General features: G+C 32.9%; 9 protein-coding genes across 9 annotated transcripts; 7 read left to right on the forward strand and 2 right to left on the reverse strand.

The window, feature by feature from the left end:
• Nucleotides 1–562: 562 nt before the first annotated feature.
• On the forward strand, nt 563–2409 carry LOC139090138 (dnaJ homolog subfamily B member 14). Its single transcript, XM_070639843.1, has 7 exons — nt 563–972; nt 1064–1179; nt 1261–1547; nt 1630–1733; nt 1793–1956; nt 2017–2113; nt 2180–2409. Exons 1-7 carry the CDS (start codon nt 644–646, stop codon nt 2208–2210), a joined length of 1128 nt encoding a protein of 375 aa, XP_070495944.1. The 5' UTR covers nt 563–643; the 3' UTR covers nt 2211–2409.
• A 67-nt stretch (nt 2410–2476) lies between these two features.
• On the forward strand, nt 2477–3039 carry ND-B15 (NADH dehydrogenase (ubiquinone) B15 subunit). Its single transcript, XM_070639936.1, has 2 exons — nt 2477–2658; nt 2743–3039. The coding sequence occupies exons 1-2, from the start codon at nt 2542–2544 to the stop codon at nt 2953–2955; spliced, it is 330 nt and encodes a 109-aa protein (XP_070496037.1). The 5' UTR covers nt 2477–2541; the 3' UTR covers nt 2956–3039.
• Trs31 (trafficking protein particle complex subunit 31) lies at nt 3024–3752 on the reverse strand. Its single transcript, XM_070639935.1, has 2 exons — nt 3397–3752; nt 3024–3336 (listed from the first exon to the last, which is right to left on the reverse strand). Exons 1-2 carry the CDS (start codon nt 3679–3681, stop codon nt 3061–3063), a joined length of 561 nt encoding a protein of 186 aa, XP_070496036.1. The 5' UTR covers nt 3682–3752; the 3' UTR covers nt 3024–3060.
• Nucleotides 3753–3940: 188 nt separating this feature from the next.
• Pbp49 (proximal sequence element A Pbp49) lies at nt 3941–5207 on the forward strand. Its single transcript, XM_070639882.1, has one exon. The coding sequence runs from the start codon at nt 3993–3995 to the stop codon at nt 5130–5132; it is 1140 nt and encodes a 379-aa protein (XP_070495983.1). The 5' UTR covers nt 3941–3992; the 3' UTR covers nt 5133–5207.
• Nucleotides 5208–5221: 14 nt separating this feature from the next.
• On the forward strand, nt 5222–7239 carry LOC139090156 (SET domain-containing protein SmydA-8-like). Its single transcript, XM_070639880.1, has 4 exons — nt 5222–5485; nt 5551–5833; nt 5891–6056; nt 6110–7239. Exons 1-4 carry the CDS (start codon nt 5348–5350, stop codon nt 7134–7136), a joined length of 1614 nt encoding a protein of 537 aa, XP_070495981.1. The 5' UTR covers nt 5222–5347; the 3' UTR covers nt 7137–7239.
• A 1352-nt stretch (nt 7240–8591) lies between these two features.
• LOC139090157 (SET domain-containing protein SmydA-8-like) lies at nt 8592–10514 on the forward strand. Its single transcript, XM_070639881.1, has 4 exons — nt 8592–8764; nt 8830–9112; nt 9163–9328; nt 9381–10514. The coding sequence occupies exons 1-4, from the start codon at nt 8627–8629 to the stop codon at nt 10405–10407; spliced, it is 1614 nt and encodes a 537-aa protein (XP_070495982.1). The 5' UTR covers nt 8592–8626; the 3' UTR covers nt 10408–10514.
• Nucleotides 10515–10945: 431 nt separating this feature from the next.
• Nucleotides 10946–11493, reverse strand: LOC139090345 (helix-loop-helix protein 1-like). Its single transcript, XM_070640110.1, has 2 exons — nt 11256–11493; nt 10946–11148 (listed from the first exon to the last, which is right to left on the reverse strand). Exons 1-2 carry the CDS (start codon nt 11491–11493, stop codon nt 10946–10948), a joined length of 441 nt encoding a protein of 146 aa, XP_070496211.1.
• Nucleotides 11494–12153: 660 nt separating this feature from the next.
• LOC139090159 (uncharacterized) lies at nt 12154–15981 on the forward strand. The gene is given in 4 exon segments (XM_070639883.1): nt 12154–12488; nt 14382–15631; nt 15634–15711; nt 15839–15981. Coding segments are annotated over 4 exon segments (1479 nt in total). The 5' UTR covers nt 12154–12452; the 3' UTR covers nt 15954–15981.
• Nucleotides 15982–16023: 42 nt separating this feature from the next.
• LOC139090155 (uncharacterized) lies at nt 16024–18880 on the forward strand. Its single transcript, XM_070639879.1, has 5 exons — nt 16024–16519; nt 16776–17266; nt 17326–17899; nt 17963–18450; nt 18507–18880. Exons 1-5 carry the CDS (start codon nt 16514–16516, stop codon nt 18835–18837), a joined length of 1890 nt encoding a protein of 629 aa, XP_070495980.1. The 5' UTR covers nt 16024–16513; the 3' UTR covers nt 18838–18880.
• Nucleotides 18881–19167: the final 287 nt, after the last annotated feature.

The raw sequence follows: 19167 nt of genomic DNA on the forward strand, positions 1-19167 counted from the left end.
TTTTTGTGAATATTCACACCGAATAGTGTTTAGTTTGTATCTAATGCAAAATTCAACTTGTTCATTGATGTTTCACTATCGCTTTTGGATGCTATTCTTAATTCAATCCACTTACCTAGGTCTTGTTTAGCTGACGGCCTACACGCAAATGATATTTTTAGAATAAATTTTCAATTTCTTTGATTTAAGAGCCAAAAATATTCTAATTCGCTTTAAAGTGAGACAAAAGAAGCTATGAATTTGCCTGCACTTAAATTTGAACATTTTAAAACCAGTTACAAAATCGTTAAATTTGGCTTTCACTACACATTCGATTAACTTTCTTTGTATCTTAAATCAGTCTCAATTATCACTTTATTAATTAAGCTAACAAATGAATAGGTGTGAATTTTAAAAAAAATTTCAGTGATATCCTGATTTCTAAATTGTTTTGTTTTTAAATCGCAAATTGTTGTTCAGACCCTAAAATACATCACAAGTAAATCACAAAGCAGCTTCATTACTCATTAATGACGATATTCATAGTTTAATTAATGTAAATATACTTTGATCCGGACTAAAATTCAATCCGACCAAAAACCTCACAAATAGTACGGTTCTTCTTCATTTTCCTTCATAGTGAAAATTTAGAAAATTTGATAAAATGACGATAATAGAAGGAAATGTTGATGCATCTGAGCAATGCGTTGATTTAGCCAGCAAAGAAATATCCAATGGAAATTTAGAAAAAGCAGAAAAGTTGCTTTTAAAGGCTCTAAAATTATATCCATCAAATAAGAAGGCAGAATTAATATTGGAAAAATTGAAGGCAGGAAAATTCAACGACAGATCACAGGCCAAAAGTAGTGCAAAGACAACAACTGATGGGGTGCATCAAAGAAGAAGACCTACAACTGCTCCAAAACAAGAGGAGCCTAAATTAGGTGAAGATTACACACAGGAACAATTGGAAACTGTTCAAAAGATAAAGAAGTAAGTTTGTTGTGAAATTCGTGATAATGACCACGTAAGGTCATATTGTTATAGTAATCATATGCCTAAAATTGGTGTCAAATTTCTTTAGATGTAAAGATTATTATGAAGTTTTGGGGATCACCAAAGAATCAACAGATTCAGAAATTAAAAAGGCATACAAAAAATTAGCCTTGCAATTACATCCAGATAAGAACAAAGCACCAGGTAATTTAATTAATTATTCATGACAACTCTTCAAATATTTACAAATGTATGTTTGTTTTAAAAACAATTGTGGATAATTAGGGTCGGTTGAAGCATTCAAAGCTATCGGTAATGCTGTTGCTGTCTTAACTGATGCCGAAAAGAGAAAGAATTATGACTTGTACGGTAAAGATGAGCAGAATATCCGTCGTACGAACAGCTTTAATACATATAATGGATTCAGGACACATGAATATGCTTACGCGAGAGGTTTCGAATCAGAATTTACAGCAGAAGAGCTGTTTAATATGTTTTTCGGTGGTGGATTTCCCCAACAAGCTACCCAAACACGTTATCGTCGGTATCAACATCAACATGAAGCCCAATCAGTGAGTCATTATTGTTTATTTATAGGATAATTTTAGTCACGTGAATTGTTCGTTAATTGGATATACGCATTACTTTTTTCAGGGACAATCAAGTCTTGCTTTCGGTTTAATTCTCTTATTCATCATCGTATCAATGTTATCAACTTTCTTTCAATCGGATCCAATGTATAACTTATCACCAAGCTCGTATGTATTACTTCTTAGAAAACTATTGACAAATATGATAAGGATTTATTTCATTACAGTAAATATCCAGTTGAACGTAAAACACTCAATCATCGTATTCCTTACTATGTAAAGGAGAACTTCGGTACAGAGTATCAAGGGTCGCTGGGAAGACTTGAAAGTGCGGTCGAAGAAGAGTATATAATGAATATGAAGCGGGCGTGCTTTAGTGAAAAGAACTATCGTAAGATTATTGATTATACAGCATGACAATGTATTTATTATATTTTTTTAATCTTTGTAGGAGAAGCAATGATGTCAAGGGCACGAAGTTTCGGAAGTAGGACTCAATATGCTCAAGCTCAAGCGCTTAAAACGCCTTCTTGCGATGCGCTTTATAGGTTCGACATAAAAGTTTAGTTTGCATATATGCAATAAATAATGATAAAAATAATAATATATTGCAGGCTGGGAGTCTCGGGTAGAACGGCATATTAGAAAGATTACCTTGATCTCAATATATTTATTTAAACTCAAAAAAATCACTTTTTATTGCATTACTGGTAAAATCACCGAGGTTTTAGACAATTCCCCTTTATTTCCAAGATATGTATTATCTTCTCTTTGTTATGGCTTGATATATTTTATGTGTTGTAAATTTCTTAGCATCCTTAATAAATAATCCTAAAAGTTAAAATCATTTTAAATTTTTTTCATCTAAGTAACGGTTTTTAAATTTTTGAAAAAATCTCACAACCCTGACATTTGTACGGTTCGTTTTTTCACAACCAATTCTTGAGGACTCAAATATTTTTAATTCACATTAAAAATGGCAGTTCCGGACGGTTTATCAGGACAACAGAGGCGAGTCCTTGAGCTTCGAGAGGAATTCTTAAGGAAGTCGTTAAATCCATATCGGCATGCTACAATGGAAGGCGGTCATGTCGTAAGTAAAATAATAAATTACGATTAGATAATTCATTTCCATTCCATTTGTTTACATCCAATTTCCTTTCACAATTAATTTCAGTTCGATCCAGCATTTTACCGATTCCAAGCTATGCGTTCGACACAATGGGACAACTTTAAGCCAACACCAAAAAATTTCCGATTTGGATTCTTAGCTGTCGTTTTGCCTGTCGCAGTTTTCTACTATTTAATTAAAAATGAACGAGATACAAAGGAGCAAAAGTTCAGAACCGGTCAAGTTGCTTATAAAGATCGCAACTTTAAATTTGTCTAAATCATATATCTAGTGTACTGCAAATATATAGAAGTTCAATTTCTTGAATAAAAAAAATACAGCAAATGTTTAATGGATTATAAATACGAATTTATTAATGTCATTTTAGTCTAATTGCTTATCACGGGATATAACATAATCTTCAAATTTGCACATATATGTAGTTCCTTTATGGTAATGTGCAGTGACTTTACATGGAAATCCAGACAATGTTAAGAATGATTCGATAATTCCAGCAACAAAAATCGATGGATTAAGAGATCCTTTATCTTTTGGAACTGATATATACTTATTAATTACTGCATCTGTTTCAATTATATAGTATGTCTTCTCATCATCATTTGCATGCTCCAATTTATCAATCTCTTTACCGAATAGTGTCTAAAATAAAGAATAAAATTTTATTACTGTAAGTCTCACTGGATATTCTGTATCTTTTACCTTCCACAATGTTGTTTTGATGAATAATAGCATATTAATCAATTTGGTTTCTCTTTTGGAATTCTTCTCTCTAAATACATAAAGATCCAACAGTCTAGATCCAACATCCATACCTAATTTATGCAGCTTATCACTCAAATCAGCAACAGAATTGCAATTTTTCTGTGAATATTGAACTATCTCCGAAAACAAAAGGGCAAATATGCTTAATGATACTTCCGATTTGCCCTTATTAATTGCTTTATCCAGCACAGAACTTTTAGGTCGTAGATTTGCAAGATTCATTGTGTTTTAGGAAATTTTAAGGAATTAAATGAATTTTTATGTTGAAAACACGGGGCATGCAACTTTTTCAAGGCATGGACACTGTTGATTTTATAAAATCCTTAATTATAGCAAATGTCTTTAACAACCTGACTGTATGTGGTATAAATGTCAGTAAGGATATTAACAGCATCCTTAGAATCACCGAAATAAAATATATTAATGTTTCTAATAAGCATGCTTCGAGTGTCCATCCCTATTTTTTGTAAATAAAGTGGCGGTAAACATTGAAAATCACAAATCTTAAAATATTAATTAAACAGTGAATTAAAATGGATCATGTATATCCAACAAAAGATTACGCAGAATATGTGATCAAAGAATCAATAAATAATTTAAAAGACGTAGTAATCAACAGTGGAATGCCAAAAACATTCGATGAAATTGCTCAAACATTAAATATCACAGAAGAGGAATTAAGATCCAAGTCATTAGAAATATGCAAGCTATACGAGGATTATGGAAAAGATAAACCTTGTGAATCTGGTGACGAATTTGCAGACTTTCCGGAAGATGCACTGGAACTGAATTGTGTTAAATTTTTGCGGAAGGAAAGTTTGAATTTTAAGGAAGTTCGTTGTAAGGAAAGTAATTTAATATCAAAGAGGAAGGAAATTGATGTTGAAAATGCAGATATTGAGCCATATCATGATTCAATAATAACAATTAGGTTTTATGAGACCTTCAAATACACACCGTGCGTAAAAAATCATCCAAGATTTCACATGGAATATCAAGTTTTAGGATCAAACTTGTTAACAGAACTTAGAGACATAATTTATTGTCAGTGCAATTTTGGTCCGTTCTTTGACATCAGTGAGTATCCAACAGCAAAAATCATTCAAGATGAGAACGCACCAAATCCTGGATTTTTCTTCATCCACGACACATTCTTTAATGACACAAGAAATCACAAAAATCCAGACTATTCCAGCAGCATCATCAAATGGATGAAAAAGTTTCATTACACAAGAGATTTCACAACTGCCAATATGCAGGATACACACTTTGAAGATCTGAAAATAAGAATCGGATATCCAAACGTTTATCAGCATCATGGAGCATGTGAGCATCTTTTTTGTATTACAAGTGTGGATCTTATTGACTCATCAGAAAGCTTGACTAGATCAGAATATCCAAAAATATCGTTATGCAGCAACAAACGGACAATATCATGTGACATATGCAATAAAACCGAGGCTGAATATATCGTTACAAATTGTCCACTACATGTTCGGGATCCAACAAGACTTTGTGAGAACTGCTTCTTCTCATTCCATTACATCGATCGTACCACAAAAACCTGTGAGTTTAATGCTTACAAAATGTACAGTCCAAATCCAGGAAATGTAGAAAATTTCACGGAAACAAAGGAAGAGCTTGAAGTTATTGATGATCCATCTGTAATGTAAATTTGGGTATGCAAGTGGTCACAACATTCTCACAATGTACAGTCTAAAAATAAATGAAGATTATAATAGCATGCATGGTCCATGTTTTCTTTAATACCTTGAGAGAAAATTGAGAAAATCGAATTTTCTTTTCATTTGTACATGAAAATAATTTTCTTTTAGTCTTTCGGAAAATTTTCACCTACTAAGATCAATTTAAAGTTTAAATCGTCAAAATGGATTCTGAAAAATGTGGAAAATGCGGTAAAGCGGCAACGTCATTATGCATCAACTGCAAAAGTGCATTTTATTGTTCTCGTGAATGCCAAAAGTCTGACTGGAAGTCCCATAAAAATCAATGTCGATCATTTGAGGTTTGGATTTTCATGAAAATTTTCTCAGCATAATTTTCTCTCATTTAATCAATTTGCTCTTTCAGATCGTTAATGATGAGAAAGTTGGGAGATTGTTGAGAGCAAGCAGAGATATTTCAGCCGGCAATGTTTTGATCTCCGAAACTCCTGTTATCATCGGACCTAAATGGACATTAGATCAAGATGAAGAAATGCTCAAATTTACTTGTGTTGGATGTTTTGAAACAATTAAGACGTTGTACCATAAGTGTCCTTCATGCAATTGGCCAGCTTGCTCTACGGAATGTATCGGTCTTTTAAATACTGAATTGCATGACATTGAATGTCAATTTCTTAAGTGCGGAAAAGGTATTTAAATACTTATTGGCACTGACAAACCTCATTCATAATCATAAAATATTTTAGGTCCAGAAGACAAAACGAATATAAAGTCCATCAAGGACTATTTCAGAATGGACACAATGTTGGCTCTTAAAATTCTTCTATTGCAAAGGAAAAATCCCAAAAGATTCAAAACAATCATGGATATGATAAGCAATGAAAAGAACAGGCTTTTGACATCGAATTTCAAGTTAGTTTGCAAATGACATTATTTTAGGAAAAGACTTAATGGTTTTTTATTAGGGAAGCTGAAGAGAAGATAATATTCCTTGAAGAAAACTTCTTGAAACCTTTAGAAAAGGCAGAAGAAAAAAGTGGTCAAATACTTTTACCTTTAAAGGATCGGAAAACACTTCATAAAATCTTCGGTATCATTGAAACAAATGCAATTTATATCAATCTCCAAACAGGCACAGAAATTTGTGGACTATATCCATCAGCAGTTTTTTTACAGCACTCATGTTTGCCAAATATCACATATAAATTTGATATGAAAAATGGTTTTAAAATATCTGTTAAAGCTGCTAGAGACTTGAAAAAAGGAGAAGTTTTGACAACATCCTTCACTCATGTCCTATGGCCTACTTCCGTGAGACAACAACATTTAATGGATACAAAATATTTCAATTGTAATTGTGAACGTTGCATCGACCCAACTGAATTAGGCACAAATTTCGCTACTTTAAGATGTATTGGAAGTGACGAAGAGCCTTGCAATGGCTTCCAGACCCAAACATCAAAAGATGAATATTCTTGCAACAAGTGCCCGATCAAAGTGTCAATGGAGCACGTGAACATGATCACAGAAAGAATGAATGAAGAAGTCGACAATCTTCTTGCTATGAGTCCAAATCCAGGAACTATTGAAGATTTGATTGACAAATTAAGTCCATTTTTGCATCCAAATCATTATCTCCTTTTCAATCTGAAACATACATTAGTTCAACTTTATGGCAATCACAAAGATTATCCTTATGATTCATTGAGCATTGATACCTTTAAAAGAAAACTCAATATGTGTGAAGAGATGCTCAAAGTTGTAATTGCTTTGGATCCTTTATCCATCAGAATTTCATTTTACACCAGCATCCTGTTCTACGAAAAGGCAATGTGTATGCTCGAAATGCATAAGCGTAAATATGACAATATTGACTTAAATGAACTCAAGAAATGTCTTGAAGATGCTCAGAAAATTATATCTGTAGAAGAGGATTTGATGGAAGGAAAGCAACTTTTGCAGAAAATTGAAAATGCACTTATTAAGTTTTAGAAGCTTGCTATCGACAATCATATTTTTCATTTTTAAAGAGGATTTGTGTTTTTAAACATTTTCAGTTGTTTTTTACTCAATAAATAATTTTTTTAAGCTTTTAGTTGTTTGACTTTTATTTAAATGTTTTGGCAGGCAAATCAAAATGTTTACATTTTTTCTGCGTTACGTAGTTATTCAATGGGAACTCTATTAATCGTAAAATCTGAATAATATATGAAGTGAGTTCATACTTACTTACTTCAATTGCTGGGGCGCACGGGGGCCTATTGCCGTATTTTAAGAACATCTGTGGACATCTCTATCTTTCGATAACGTCTGCCAATTCGGGATATTGAGAAGTGAGTTCATACACAACAAAATTTTAAAGATCTGCTGATTTTGAATATTTATTGATTTTTCCATTTGAAATCAGTACGAAATCTAAGTAAGCCTTTTTTTATTTTAATAATTAAACTACTGGAATAAATATTATTCCAGAGATTTTGCTCCACTTAAGTACTTAAACGACATTCATTTAGCCGGTTTAATTTTCTTTTCGAATCACGTTAAGCAATTTGCTACTTTTCAAAAAAGCGGCCTTGTGTGTCAAAATTAAAATTTAGATAGAAACAAAAATAGCTTCGGCAGGTGAAGTTAAATTAGAACATTTTGTCTTTTGAAAACTTTAAGAGTCAAAAAACTTTGATAACCTTCAATTACCTAATATTAAGATTGATGCACTAAATTAAATTATAAAGTTAATCCATACAAAAATATTCAAGCAAGTCGGTCAAAATCATCACTAAATTTCCGTAAAGTAAATATATATCTTCCACGATCCAAAAAAAAAATGAGAACTGTGAGAACCGCTTTTTCTCCTTCCTATACATTTATCGCACTGAGAACTGAATGATTATAAAATGGAGATCCCAAATTATTAAAATGTAAAAAAATATTACGGAAACAACTGAAGAATTTGAAAATTGTAGACTCATATGCTACGTAACGCTTTTGTCACTGTATTCGAAGATTCTCACATTTTGGGTCACATCCCGAGCGACACAAAGGAGGAAGGCTTTGCCGTGGAGCTTATAGGGGTACGGTAAACCTCTTATTAACACCAAAGGGAAGCCGTCTTCTTGTGGAAGTCATTTGATAGTCATTTAGATGATACATGGAGGAGGATGCGATATGAAAGCAATTTGGATGTCACATAGAGGCGGCTTCCATTTGGTGTTAATAATAGAGGTATTCCTTGATAGCACCATGGACTTCTTCATTTGTGCTACTCGGGCAAGTGGTTGAAGCATTCTCAAAACATATGTACGGTCTAAAAATAAAAAAGATTTTATAAGCATGCATGGTCTATGGTTTTTTATTTTTAATTCCTTATGAGAAAACTGAGAAAAGAGAAATTAATTTTTTTATTTCTTTCTCAAATGAAAATTTTTTTAGTCTATCGAAAATTTTTCACTTGTTAAGACCGTTCAAAATTCAAATCGTCAAAAATGGATTCTAAAAATTGTGGAAAATGCGGAAAAACTGCATCTGCAATGTGCATTAATTGCAAAAATGCATTTTATTGTTCTCGTGAATGTCAAAAGTCTGACTGGAAGTGCCATAAAAATCAGTGTCGATCGTTTGAGGTTTGAATTTTCATGAAAATTTCCTTAATATAAGGTTCTAAGACTTGCTTCCTTTGTTCTTTCAGGTTGTTATTGATGAAAAAATTGGAAGAACGCTGAGAGCAAGCAGAGATATTTCTGCTGGAACTGTTCTGATTTCTGAAACTCCTGCTATCATCGGACCAAAATGGACATTAGATGAAGATGAGGAAATGCCTAAATTCAATTGTGTTGGATGCTTCGAAACAATTAGAACGTTATACCATAAATGTCCTTCATGCAATTGGCCAGCCTGCTCGTCGGAATGTATCGGTCTTTTAAATATTGAACTGCATGACATTGAATGTCAATTTCTTAAGCTTGGAAAAGGTATTACACAGCTTCAATGTAAAGAGATCACTAATCATGAAATCTTTCAGGTCCAAAAAATAGTAGGGACATAAAATCCATCAAGGAATATTTCAGAATGGACACAATGTTGGCTCTTAAAATACTTCTTTTGCAAAGGAAAAATCCCAAAAGATTCAAAACAATCATGGAAATGGAAAGCAATGAAAAGAACAGACTATTGACTTCAAATTATAAGTAAGTTCAAAACATATTAAAAATGTATATAGGCTTAATGATTTTTAAACAGGGAAGCTGAAGAGAAGATAATATACCTTGAAGATAACTTCTTAAATCCACTAGAAAAGGCAGAAGAAAAGAATGGCCACACAATTTTACCTTTAAAGGATCGAAAAACACTTCATAAAATCTTCGGTATCATCGAAACAAATGCAATGTACATTAATCTCCAAACAGGCACAGAAATTTGTGGCCTATTCCCATCAGCTGCTTTATTAGAGCACTCATGCTTGCCAAATATCACATATAAATTTGATATGAAAAGTGGATTCAAAATTTCTGTCAAGGCTGCTAAGGATATCCAAAAAGGAGAAGCATTGTCGACATCCTATACTCATGTCCTATGGCCTACTTCCGTGAGACAACAACATTTAATGGACACAAAATATTTCAATTGTAATTGTGAACGTTGCAACGATCCAACTGAATTAGGCACAAATTTCGCTACTTTGAGATGTATTGGAAGTGACGAAGAGCCTTGCCATGGCTTCCAGACCCAAACATCAAAAGATGAATATTCTTGCAACAAGTGCCCAATCAAAGTGTCAATGGAGCACGTGAACATGATCACAGAAAGAATGAATGAAGAAGTCGACAATCTTCTAGCTATGAGTCCAAATCCAGGAACAATTGAAGATTTAATTGAAAAATTAAGTCCATTTTTGCATCCAAATCATTATCTCCTTTTCAACTTGAAGCATACATTAGTTCAACTTTATGGCAATCACAAAGACTCTCCTTATGATTCATTGAGCATTGATACCTTTAAAAGAAAACTCAACATGTGTGAAGAGATGCTCAAAGTTGTACTTGTTTTGGATCCTTATTCTATAAGAATTGCATTTTACACCAGCATCCTGCTCTATGAAAAGGCAATGTGTATGTTCGAAATGCATAAACGTAAATATGACAATATTGACTTGAATGAAGTCAAAAAGTGTCTTGAAGATGCTCAGAAAATTATATCCGTAGAAGAGGATTTGATGGAAGGAAAGCAGCTCTTGCAGAAAATTGAAAATGCCCTCATTATGTGTTAGGGCTTGCTGATGAGCATCAGATGTTAATTTTATATAGATCTATTTTTTTGTCACTTCTGAAAAGGAAGTTCTTGACTATAATAGCCAAATTTTATACTTTTTATATCCGTTGCTTATTCACTAAATAAAGAATTTTTTTATTATGTTAGATGTATGACTTTTATTGGAATCATTTGACTTGTTAGGATATCTATTCTGCACAGATTTAAAAGTTCTTAAACTTAAAAATTCAACATCTTTAAAGACATTCACATTTAGGTATTGAATAATTTCCACTTCTCTCAACACACATACTCCAATTCATTCCAATGTCCTCAGGTGCACTTTTTACACTGCCATAACAATTTTCCACAAATTACGGGGATAGCAGATGGGTCCTTTGTTGATTCTCTCCCCAAAACTTTTTTTTCTCTCGTAAAGAGTAAGCTATTGCAGCACATACAAATAATTTTTTTATAATCAATAAATACTTAAGTACACAAAGTTAACTCAAATAAATAAAATATCCAATGAAATGGAATTAACAATTATCGTCTTGTCAGGGAGCTTCCAATACGTGATTCAGATATGAGATATAGCAAATTGCCAATTTGAGGATTTCGATTTTTGATAGCTTTTTATCTGGTGGTAAAGTTGGAAGTAGCTTTCTTAGGTCGGAAAATGCCACATTAAATGCTTCCACTCGGATTCTTTCACGAGTTGCATGGGCTGTTCGATATTTTTGTGTTGCTCTGCGTCTTCCTGTTAAATTAGGAGTTTGTTAGTGTTTTGTTTACTTAAAATTGAGGTTATTCTAGCTTCTTAGACCCAAATCAAGCCTAGATTCTCCCAAAACTAATAAAACTTACTTCTCCTTTCCTCCCTTGTTAATCCACTCAAATCAATATTGCATCCATCGGCCGAAATTACATTATTTGAGTTTCTTTTTCTTCCACTTGTAGAATTAGTTGTCGTGGATATTTGTGGATGAATTAAATTAGCACTGTTGAAATTCTCACATGTAACACCACTAAAATCATCCCTTCTTATACATGTTGGTGTGGATGTCTGATATGACATTCCATGATTTTCTATACCGTATACCATATTTTTTATTTTATAACTTATCAAAAATTTGCGACTAGACTGAAATGAAGATTGTGCTAAACTGATACGATTCAGAGATTTTTTAATCATCTGCAAAGCTTCCGAAAAAAGGACACGCCTTCTTAACTGTCTAGTTCATTGTGGAATACAGTCTGTTGTTTTGTCGGACTGAGTGGAATTATTAAAGGAACTAACCCTTATTGAAATTATTCTCAACTTGCTCAATCAACCAATCACAGCGCTTGAAATCTTTTTGTGCATGGCATACTTATGTTGAGGATTTTGCGTATAATATTGAATTTTATATGCCTGCTTGATTATGACTTAATTTTTATTGTTTCTTTGGTTGTGTCAAGTCTTCTTGGATATTGTTGTGGACTTTAAACATTCTCTGGATTGATTTGGGATTGACTCTAATTAAAAATGGACAATTGTTACCAATATACCAATAGTCTCTGTATCAATGTTGTTGAAACTGTGTAGCACACAATAGTGGTCCGTCGAAATTAATTGGATTTGCCATAAATCGTATTCCGTGAGCGGTTTCTGTCGATGCTTAACACCATGGTGTGCATTGGATCAAGTTCAGACCAGAGTTTGTTCAACACTGCTCTATACCAATCCGTTCAAAATCTTACAAAATTCCATTCATTACGGGTCATTAACCGAAGTTACCGCATCATGCATGCAAATAAAGCATGGTCTATAAATAAAGAACATTCTAGAATCATCAGGTTGTTCCACAACCACTGTCAACAATGTAAAATTTCCCCTCAATTTTAATTACTCTGTTGCTTCAGCTTGAAACTTGATCGATAATCAGTCGGTTGCCATTGGAAACATTTTGCCAAATTTCTTCAGTTTACCATAGTAAAACTATTTAGTTCACGTCAACATTTCAATGGATTAAGTTGAATTATTTCTGGAATCTTGAATTAAAGTTTGGTTTTTTGAGAAAAATGTCAAAAAACTCTGCTGGAAGTGACAGAAAAAGTGTGAGTATTGTAATTTGGAAGTTAATTAAGCTTATGATTAGTGAATTCTGTCGGGAATCTTACGGAAATAAGATTTTTAAGCACCAATTGAGTTTCATTGTCTGAAAAACCTTGTCCTAGATTTATTGAACTAATTCATTTGACATACCAGGCACAGTGAACAGTAAATCATCAGAATTTACAGATAATAGCTTAAAATAAATCATTAAGTTCATGAACTTTTCGCAACAACTGTAAAGTTACTTGAAAACAATTCGAACAAACTTTCCATTTGACGTTTCCGTGGTGCGATTCACGTTCCTATCTATCGATTTCCCATTTCATTGTTGCAAACATAAAGAAGCAGTCTATAAAAGAGTGAAAATCACATCATGAATTATGAAAATTTCGATCAAATTCTTGTGCAGTTCCAATCAATGCCTATAAAATATATCTCGTATTAAAAATATGAACACTTGTCTAATAGCCCTTTAGGATCATAAAAGGGGTTTGTGACGAAAATACACAAACAGAACAAAAAAGTTAATCTCAATTACTGGAAATCGTATTAAATCATATGATTTATGGCTGTGGATCACTTGAGATAACAATAAAAGGAACAATTGGAATATTAAAACAAACAAGTCGCAGTCCTTTTGGTACAATCAAATATTTATTTTGACGTCCTTTAATATTTAAAGACCCAAAACATGAAATTGACAAAACATATGATGGAATAAACAGCACTTGCTGTGTTATTGGCTTTATTTGACTAAGGCTTAATTGAATGATAAATGAAGCATTTATAGCAACCACGACATCCATCCCCTCTTCACCAATTACATGTAAATTTATAAAATAAAATTGTAATTGAAATTGAGCTCGAAAAGAAATCATTTTTTAAAACTAAATTATGATAATCCTGTGACTATAGAGCATCACTTTAATTGCCACCTCACGATAATCTTCTTCAGTGATAAATTGCTCTCAAGGGTACCAAACAGAAGTATCCCTCCCCTTGTTTATATATATGTGACAATATTCAATGTATGCAAAACATGCAGCTGCACAATAAACACACAAAACATTACAATAGGAATCAAAATCTTGTTAAACACTGTATTCACAAAGAAGGGGTTCCGACTTTAATTTTTTCAACACTTGCTACAATGGAATACACGTGACATTACAAATTTATATAATACAGCAGGCGTGAATTATGCTGTGCATACCTATCATTTTCACTTTTGATACAATGCAGAAAATTATTAAATATTTAAATTTTTTGATGGATCATGTAATGACTTCATCACCAATCCACGTGTCCATTATCATTTTCTTACTTAACAAATTATAAAAATCAAATTAAATTTATTCACTCCATAAACCATCGTGACCAATAAGCGTGTTAAAGAAAATTAGATATGGGAAATGGAAAATTCTCAATTTCATTTCAAGTATTATTCAATTGTCGTTCTTCTCGCCTGCTGCATTTTATTTTTATGTTTACTTGAGGATTAAAATGTAATTTTTTATGCATTTTTTAAGGAAGGGATGTAGATTTATTGTTTCTATGACTGCCTGCTTTACTAGTTTGATTAGTTTTCATGTAAATTTAGAGATTACTAGATTGAAATGACTTTAAAATCAAAGTAAACAATGAAATTTAGTCAAAAGTCGTTCAGTAATTCAAAGTTCATTTTCGTTCAGTTCATTTGAATTTTCATAACAATAAAATAATTGAAATTGATGTTATTGCTTAATTCTATTGAAAATCTATTAAAGCGCTTAGATTACAGCATTCAGTAAGCATTATCTAACTGAATCCTATTATACGCCCATTTGTCTTGTAACATATCCCTTTAGAATTAAGAAAGAATCAATAAAATAAAATACAATTTAATTCTATTTTAGCCTGGATATGTTCCTGGTGACATTGCAAGTTTTATTAATCAGCATCCAAATCGTAGTGACTTATTCGACAAGCAAAATAGTGAGGAACAATTGGAATCTGTTAAGAATGATGCACAACACTTAACATCAGGAATAAATAAAATTAATTTGGAACCGATAACATCTCCAATTGAAAGAACTGCATCAAGAACAAGTTCATCAAAAATTCGTAATGATCGAGCTAAATCAGCATTTGCAGCAGCATTTCATAATTTTCAAACTGCTAAGAAAATGGCTCAAGATAATCTTGATCATCAGCCACTTCCAGATGCCATCATTTTGGATAAAAAGTTTTCGGAACTTGATGATTCTTTAGATTTTGCACGTGTCACTGGTGTTGGATATAAAGGCTATAAAGTTGGACCGACTCAATGTACAAAATTAAAAGTTTATCGTCCCAAAACTTGTGGAGTAATTCCAAAAAATGTCGACAAGAGTACAATGAGTGACCTGGATGATGAAAGTCGATTAAAACTTGATCCTAAATTGGGTCAAATGGATTTAGCAATTCGTTGGGACTATCGACCGAAGAAAGGAAGAGAGCCAAAGTTGCCTAGACATATTGATGGATCGAATGATGTTGTTGGATCCATTTTTACTAAAGTTAAGGAAATTCAGGGTGAAAAGGAGAACAATATTCCACAGTTTGAACGTGCTGAAGGAGTTTTTCATAATACTCAAGGTGAAATTGACTTTTTTGATCGAGATTTAATATTAAAGAGACGAGATTATCAGCAGAAATATGAAAAGGAAAGAGAATGTACATGTGGAACAGATGTCGCCAGTTTTAAAGATATTCCAGGAAGTGCAAGTGTCATAAATAAAAATCGTCCAAAAACTACAAAGTCAGATTCTGGACTCTTTGTTGGTTCCGCTCAAAATCGTAGATGTAAAAGCTCTCCAAATCTTTCAGTCGTTGCTAATCCAAGAAGTAATGTAGACATTGAGAGCATCACAACTCCATTCGTTGATGATACTAGAAAATTACTAGTCACACAACTTCCAAAGGAAACAGAACAACAAAAGAGAATTGTTAAACAGCCAAGATATGCACATCAAACTATCCCTAAACTTTGTGAGCAAATGAAGCAAGACTACGAGAAAATCATGAAGAAATACTTTTTGTCACAAGAACTTGTCAAATTAGATGAAAACAACAATGACCCTCATTCTGCATCGATAAACCAGTGTCAAAAAATAAGAAGCCTTTAGTACGTGTCCCAAAGCCAAAGCAACCATACAAAAAGAGGAATTATCATATTGATAGCTTAGCTCCACCATTCAGCAGCTGGTGAGTTATTGAATTTATATGGTTTGGTCAGATTTGTAGGTCTGCAGACTTGCGAACTCTCAACCACCAACCCCTATAACTTTATCATTATTGAGGTCTTTACTTAATAAAGAATGAACAATTTTAGGTCCGGTCGAGGTGATGAGTATCCAAACAGCTGGCGTCTGTCAAGCATCTACCAGCAAGCATACAAACCAGTTGAATCTCGAAAGAGACCATTCCTTCAATCTATTTATCGCTAAAATGTTTACAATAGCTTTTATCAGTGGTGGGCAACCTGTGTGCTGCGGCACGCTCATGTGTTACCAAAATTTTTTGGAAATGCCAAGAACCGAAATTCGTATACGGTTTTGATCAAGGTTAACCATCAAAGTGTGCCGCGAAAAATGAAAAGTTGCCCACGACTACTTTATATAGAAGTAATATGTCGAAAATAAGTAACAGGGATAGTGAGAATGAATGATCATAGACATGTTATGGAAAAAAAAATTATCTCAGATTATTCTCAGCAACTTTATTAATTAAAAAAATCTCTCACAATATTTTTTACATAATCTTAGTGCACGCAAATTGCAATTTGAGAATAAGATTTGAAATCTGATTTAGTAGCTTGCTAGAAGTGGAATTAGTTGCACGCTTAAAAAGAAGAAAAAGGAAAGAAAAACAGTGCACGTAGATAGTAAAACGCAAATAACATTGCATTACATCGATTTTTTTAATAGTATTAAAGAAGAATATTCTAAAAAGTAAATAAAGGAGATCAAGTTTAAAGTGCATTAATTGTATTTTCTTCAGACATCCAATGAAGGTATTCAAGAATTTATTCCAAGAATTCGAATTATAAATATAAACAGTTCAATAAATTTTTAATTGAGTCATTTATAAATATGACAGTTGTGCATATATTATAGAATGTTTAAAGCAGCTACTTGAGCAGCTATTAATTTTGAAGTAAATGAGTGTTCATTTGCTGCTAAAAACATGTAATTGTTTACAAAATAATTCTTTTTAATTATATTATCAATTAATCATCTTCTCATTGTGCAAACTCATTACTTTCACAGGGAAATTTCATACTTTATACAGTGCTAGTTGCTAGTATCTTCTATGAAAGTGTAAAATGTCAAAGAAAAGTATCTCCATGTCCTTCAGTTTTTTCATATGACACAGATGATGATGACATTTGGCATGGAACATTACGATTATCAAGTACAGTTCCACTTTATGGAGTCAATATAGATGTGATTTTTGATAGAAAAGTTAGTGGATTTGGTGCATATCATTTTAATGAAGCAACGACTAGTAACTACTTAGAATTCCGACTAGAGAATAAAAATTTCAAATTAGATCCTGGACGAACGCTTGTGATGAATATTTATGTGAGATATCAAGGCAGTAGTCCATTACTTAAACAAATACGACTTAATGGACAGAATGTATGTACAGACATTCCGGCAATATCAGCTGTTCAACCAGTTTATAGTGCTGCAACACCCAGTAATTCACAATTTGATTTTGATACAACCAGAAAACCAACAGCACGGGAAATCCCCAAGTATGAATGAAATTGAAACTTTATTTGCATAAATAATCAAATCATCTTTTTTTATATAGCTTTGAATCCAATTATGACACAACTACTCGTCGAAACAATAATAATAAAAATTCACAGACAACTACGCAGTCTTGGAACGATGATGGAAATAATTTCAATAATAGACAGACTACTACATCTAGATCGGTAGTAAATAACAATCCTTACAATAAAAATAGTAATAACAACAACAATGTTGCAAGAACAACAACGACTACTCAACGTCCTTATAGCTCCCATGACCAAAGATCTTCAAATAACAATGACCGAAGAACATCAAATTCGGATGACCGAAGAACATCTAACTCTGATGACCACAGAACATCAAATTCTGATGGCCGTAGAACATCCAATTCTGATGACCGAATTTACTATGAAAATACAGATTTTAATCCTCAAATGAATAAAGGAACTGATTATTCATATGGCGGTGAACCTTCAAATAATCAAAATGATCCAGTAACACTCCGTCCATATGAACAAAGACTATCGACAACAACTAGAAGATCCAATACGAGAAGCACAACCAATTCATACACAACAAAACAAAATTATTTTCCTGGTGACCTTCCGTTCTTTAATACTGAGACAACTGTAAGTTATATTAATATAATTTATTATTGACAGAAGATTCATACTTGTTTTTGCTATTTACAGACACATTCAATTCTCAGTTCCGACAGTGAAAATGATTGTGGAAGTGTTATACCTAAAGCTAATCCTTTAATTATTCATGGACTTGAAACATATCCTGGAAATTTCCCGTGGCATGCAGCGTTATATTTTAGTGAAATTGGAAGTTTAAAATATATTTGTGGTGGATCCTTAATATCAATGAGTTCCGTACTTACTGCTGCACATTGTATCACGAAATCAAAGACAAAACATCCAATAAGTACAGACAGTTTGTTGGTGTATTTAGGAAAGCATAATTTACAAAAGTGGACAGGACAAGAGCAGGATGGAAAGGTCGTTGACATTATTGTAAATGATGAATACGATCCTGAAAGGTTTTACAGTGATATTGCTATTCTTAAGTTGAAGGATCCTTTCAGAAGGACAAATTATGTTAGGCCTGTCTGTTTGTGGACTTTTGATTCAGATCTAAAGCATATTGTCGATAAATTAGGATCGGTTCCAGGATGGTAAGTCATTCGACGCTCATTAATCACTAGATTATAATGAAAATTCATCATTTTAGGGGATACAACGAGAACGGATTAGTCAGTGAAGACCTAACTTACATAAAAATGCCAGTTGTTACACACGAGACATGCATTTGGAGTAATCGCGACTTCTTCAGCAAAGTTACCTCAGAAAAGTCATTTTGTGCTGGCTTTAGGAACGGAACTAGTATATGTAACGGAGATTCTGGCGGTGGTATGGTCTTTAAACAAGCCAACAAGTGGTACATCCGAGGTGTTGTGTCTGTATCGATAGCCTTACAGAACACATTAAGATGTGATCCCGAACATTTCTCAGTTTTTGTTGATGCTGCAAAATACATTTCGTGGATAAAGCAGAATATATAGGATTAAGGAAGAAGTTGTTTTATGGAATTAGACAGAGCTCAAAGATGACTTGAATTTTGTATGGAGTCAAGTTGACATTTCTAAACAAATTTCGAGTCTACTTCGAGCTCTGGAATTAGAAGACTAATAAAAATTTTAGGTTATATTCAAATTTCAAACTTGGCTGCTTTTCTGATTAATCAGTTGTTATGTTAGTTAACTGCTACGTGTTTGCCAATCTGAGCGACACAATGAAGCGAACCTCCAAGAAGCAATCAAGCAACTTTTTTCTTATCGTTAATACGTTGACGAAGCGATGCCTCAGCGAACATTGTGTGCTATTCGGGGCAT

Source organism: Chironomus tepperi, unplaced genomic scaffold (assembly GCF_022539635.2).
Source record: "Chironomus tepperi strain 1889 unplaced genomic scaffold, CSIRO-AGI_Ctep_v1 contig_217, whole genome shotgun sequence".
NCBI classification, from domain to species: Eukaryota; Metazoa; Arthropoda; class Insecta; order Diptera; family Chironomidae; genus Chironomus; species Chironomus tepperi.

Excerpts from the sequence above, each read along its gene's own strand:
- LOC139090138 (XM_070639843.1), top strand. The coding sequence starts at position 644 with ATGACGATAATAGAAGGAAATGTTGATGCATCTGAGCAATGCGTTGAT. Across the intron at positions 1,180-1,260 it reads AGATAAGAACAAAGCACCAG|GGTCGGTTGAAGCATTCAAA; the intron begins GTAATTTAATTA and ends GTGGATAATTAG. Across the intron at positions 1,957-2,016 it reads CTTTAGTGAAAAGAACTATC|GAGAAGCAATGATGTCAAGG; the intron begins GTAAGATTATTG and ends TAATCTTTGTAG.
- ND-B15 (XM_070639936.1), top strand. The coding sequence starts at position 2,542 with ATGGCAGTTCCGGACGGTTTATCAGGACAACAGAGGCGAGTCCTTGAG. Across the intron at positions 2,659-2,742 it reads CAATGGAAGGCGGTCATGTC|TTCGATCCAGCATTTTACCG; the intron begins GTAAGTAAAATA and ends AATTAATTTCAG.
- Trs31 (XM_070639935.1), bottom strand. The coding sequence starts at position 3,681 with ATGAATCTTGCAAATCTACGACCTAAAAGTTCTGTGCTGGATAAAGCA. Across the intron at positions 3,337-3,396 it reads TCAAAACAACATTGTGGAAG|ACACTATTCGGTAAAGAGAT; the intron begins GTAAAAGATACA and ends TCTTTATTTTAG.
- Pbp49 (XM_070639882.1), top strand. The coding sequence starts at position 3,993 with ATGGATCATGTATATCCAACAAAAGATTACGCAGAATATGTGATCAAA.
- LOC139090156 (XM_070639880.1), top strand. The coding sequence starts at position 5,348 with ATGGATTCTGAAAAATGTGGAAAATGCGGTAAAGCGGCAACGTCATTA. Across the intron at positions 5,486-5,550 it reads ATCAATGTCGATCATTTGAG|ATCGTTAATGATGAGAAAGT; the intron begins GTTTGGATTTTC and ends TTGCTCTTTCAG. Across the intron at positions 6,057-6,109 it reads CTTTTGACATCGAATTTCAA|GGAAGCTGAAGAGAAGATAA; the intron begins GTTAGTTTGCAA and ends GTTTTTTATTAG.
- LOC139090157 (XM_070639881.1), top strand. The coding sequence starts at position 8,627 with ATGGATTCTAAAAATTGTGGAAAATGCGGAAAAACTGCATCTGCAATG. Across the intron at positions 8,765-8,829 it reads ATCAGTGTCGATCGTTTGAG|GTTGTTATTGATGAAAAAAT; the intron begins GTTTGAATTTTC and ends TTGTTCTTTCAG. Across the intron at positions 9,113-9,162 it reads ATTTCTTAAGCTTGGAAAAG|GTCCAAAAAATAGTAGGGAC; the intron begins GTATTACACAGC and ends GAAATCTTTCAG.
- LOC139090345 (XM_070640110.1), bottom strand. The coding sequence starts at position 11,493 with ATGGTATACGGTATAGAAAATCATGGAATGTCATATCAGACATCCACA. Across the intron at positions 11,149-11,255 it reads AACAAGGGAGGAAAGGAGAA|GAAGACGCAGAGCAACACAA; the intron begins GTAAGTTTTATT and ends CTAATTTAACAG.
- LOC139090155 (XM_070639879.1), top strand. Across the intron at positions 17,900-17,962 it reads TCTTTAATACTGAGACAACT|ACACATTCAATTCTCAGTTC; the intron begins GTAAGTTATATT and ends TGCTATTTACAG. Across the intron at positions 18,451-18,506 it reads TTAGGATCGGTTCCAGGATG|GGGATACAACGAGAACGGAT; the intron begins GTAAGTCATTCG and ends TCATCATTTTAG.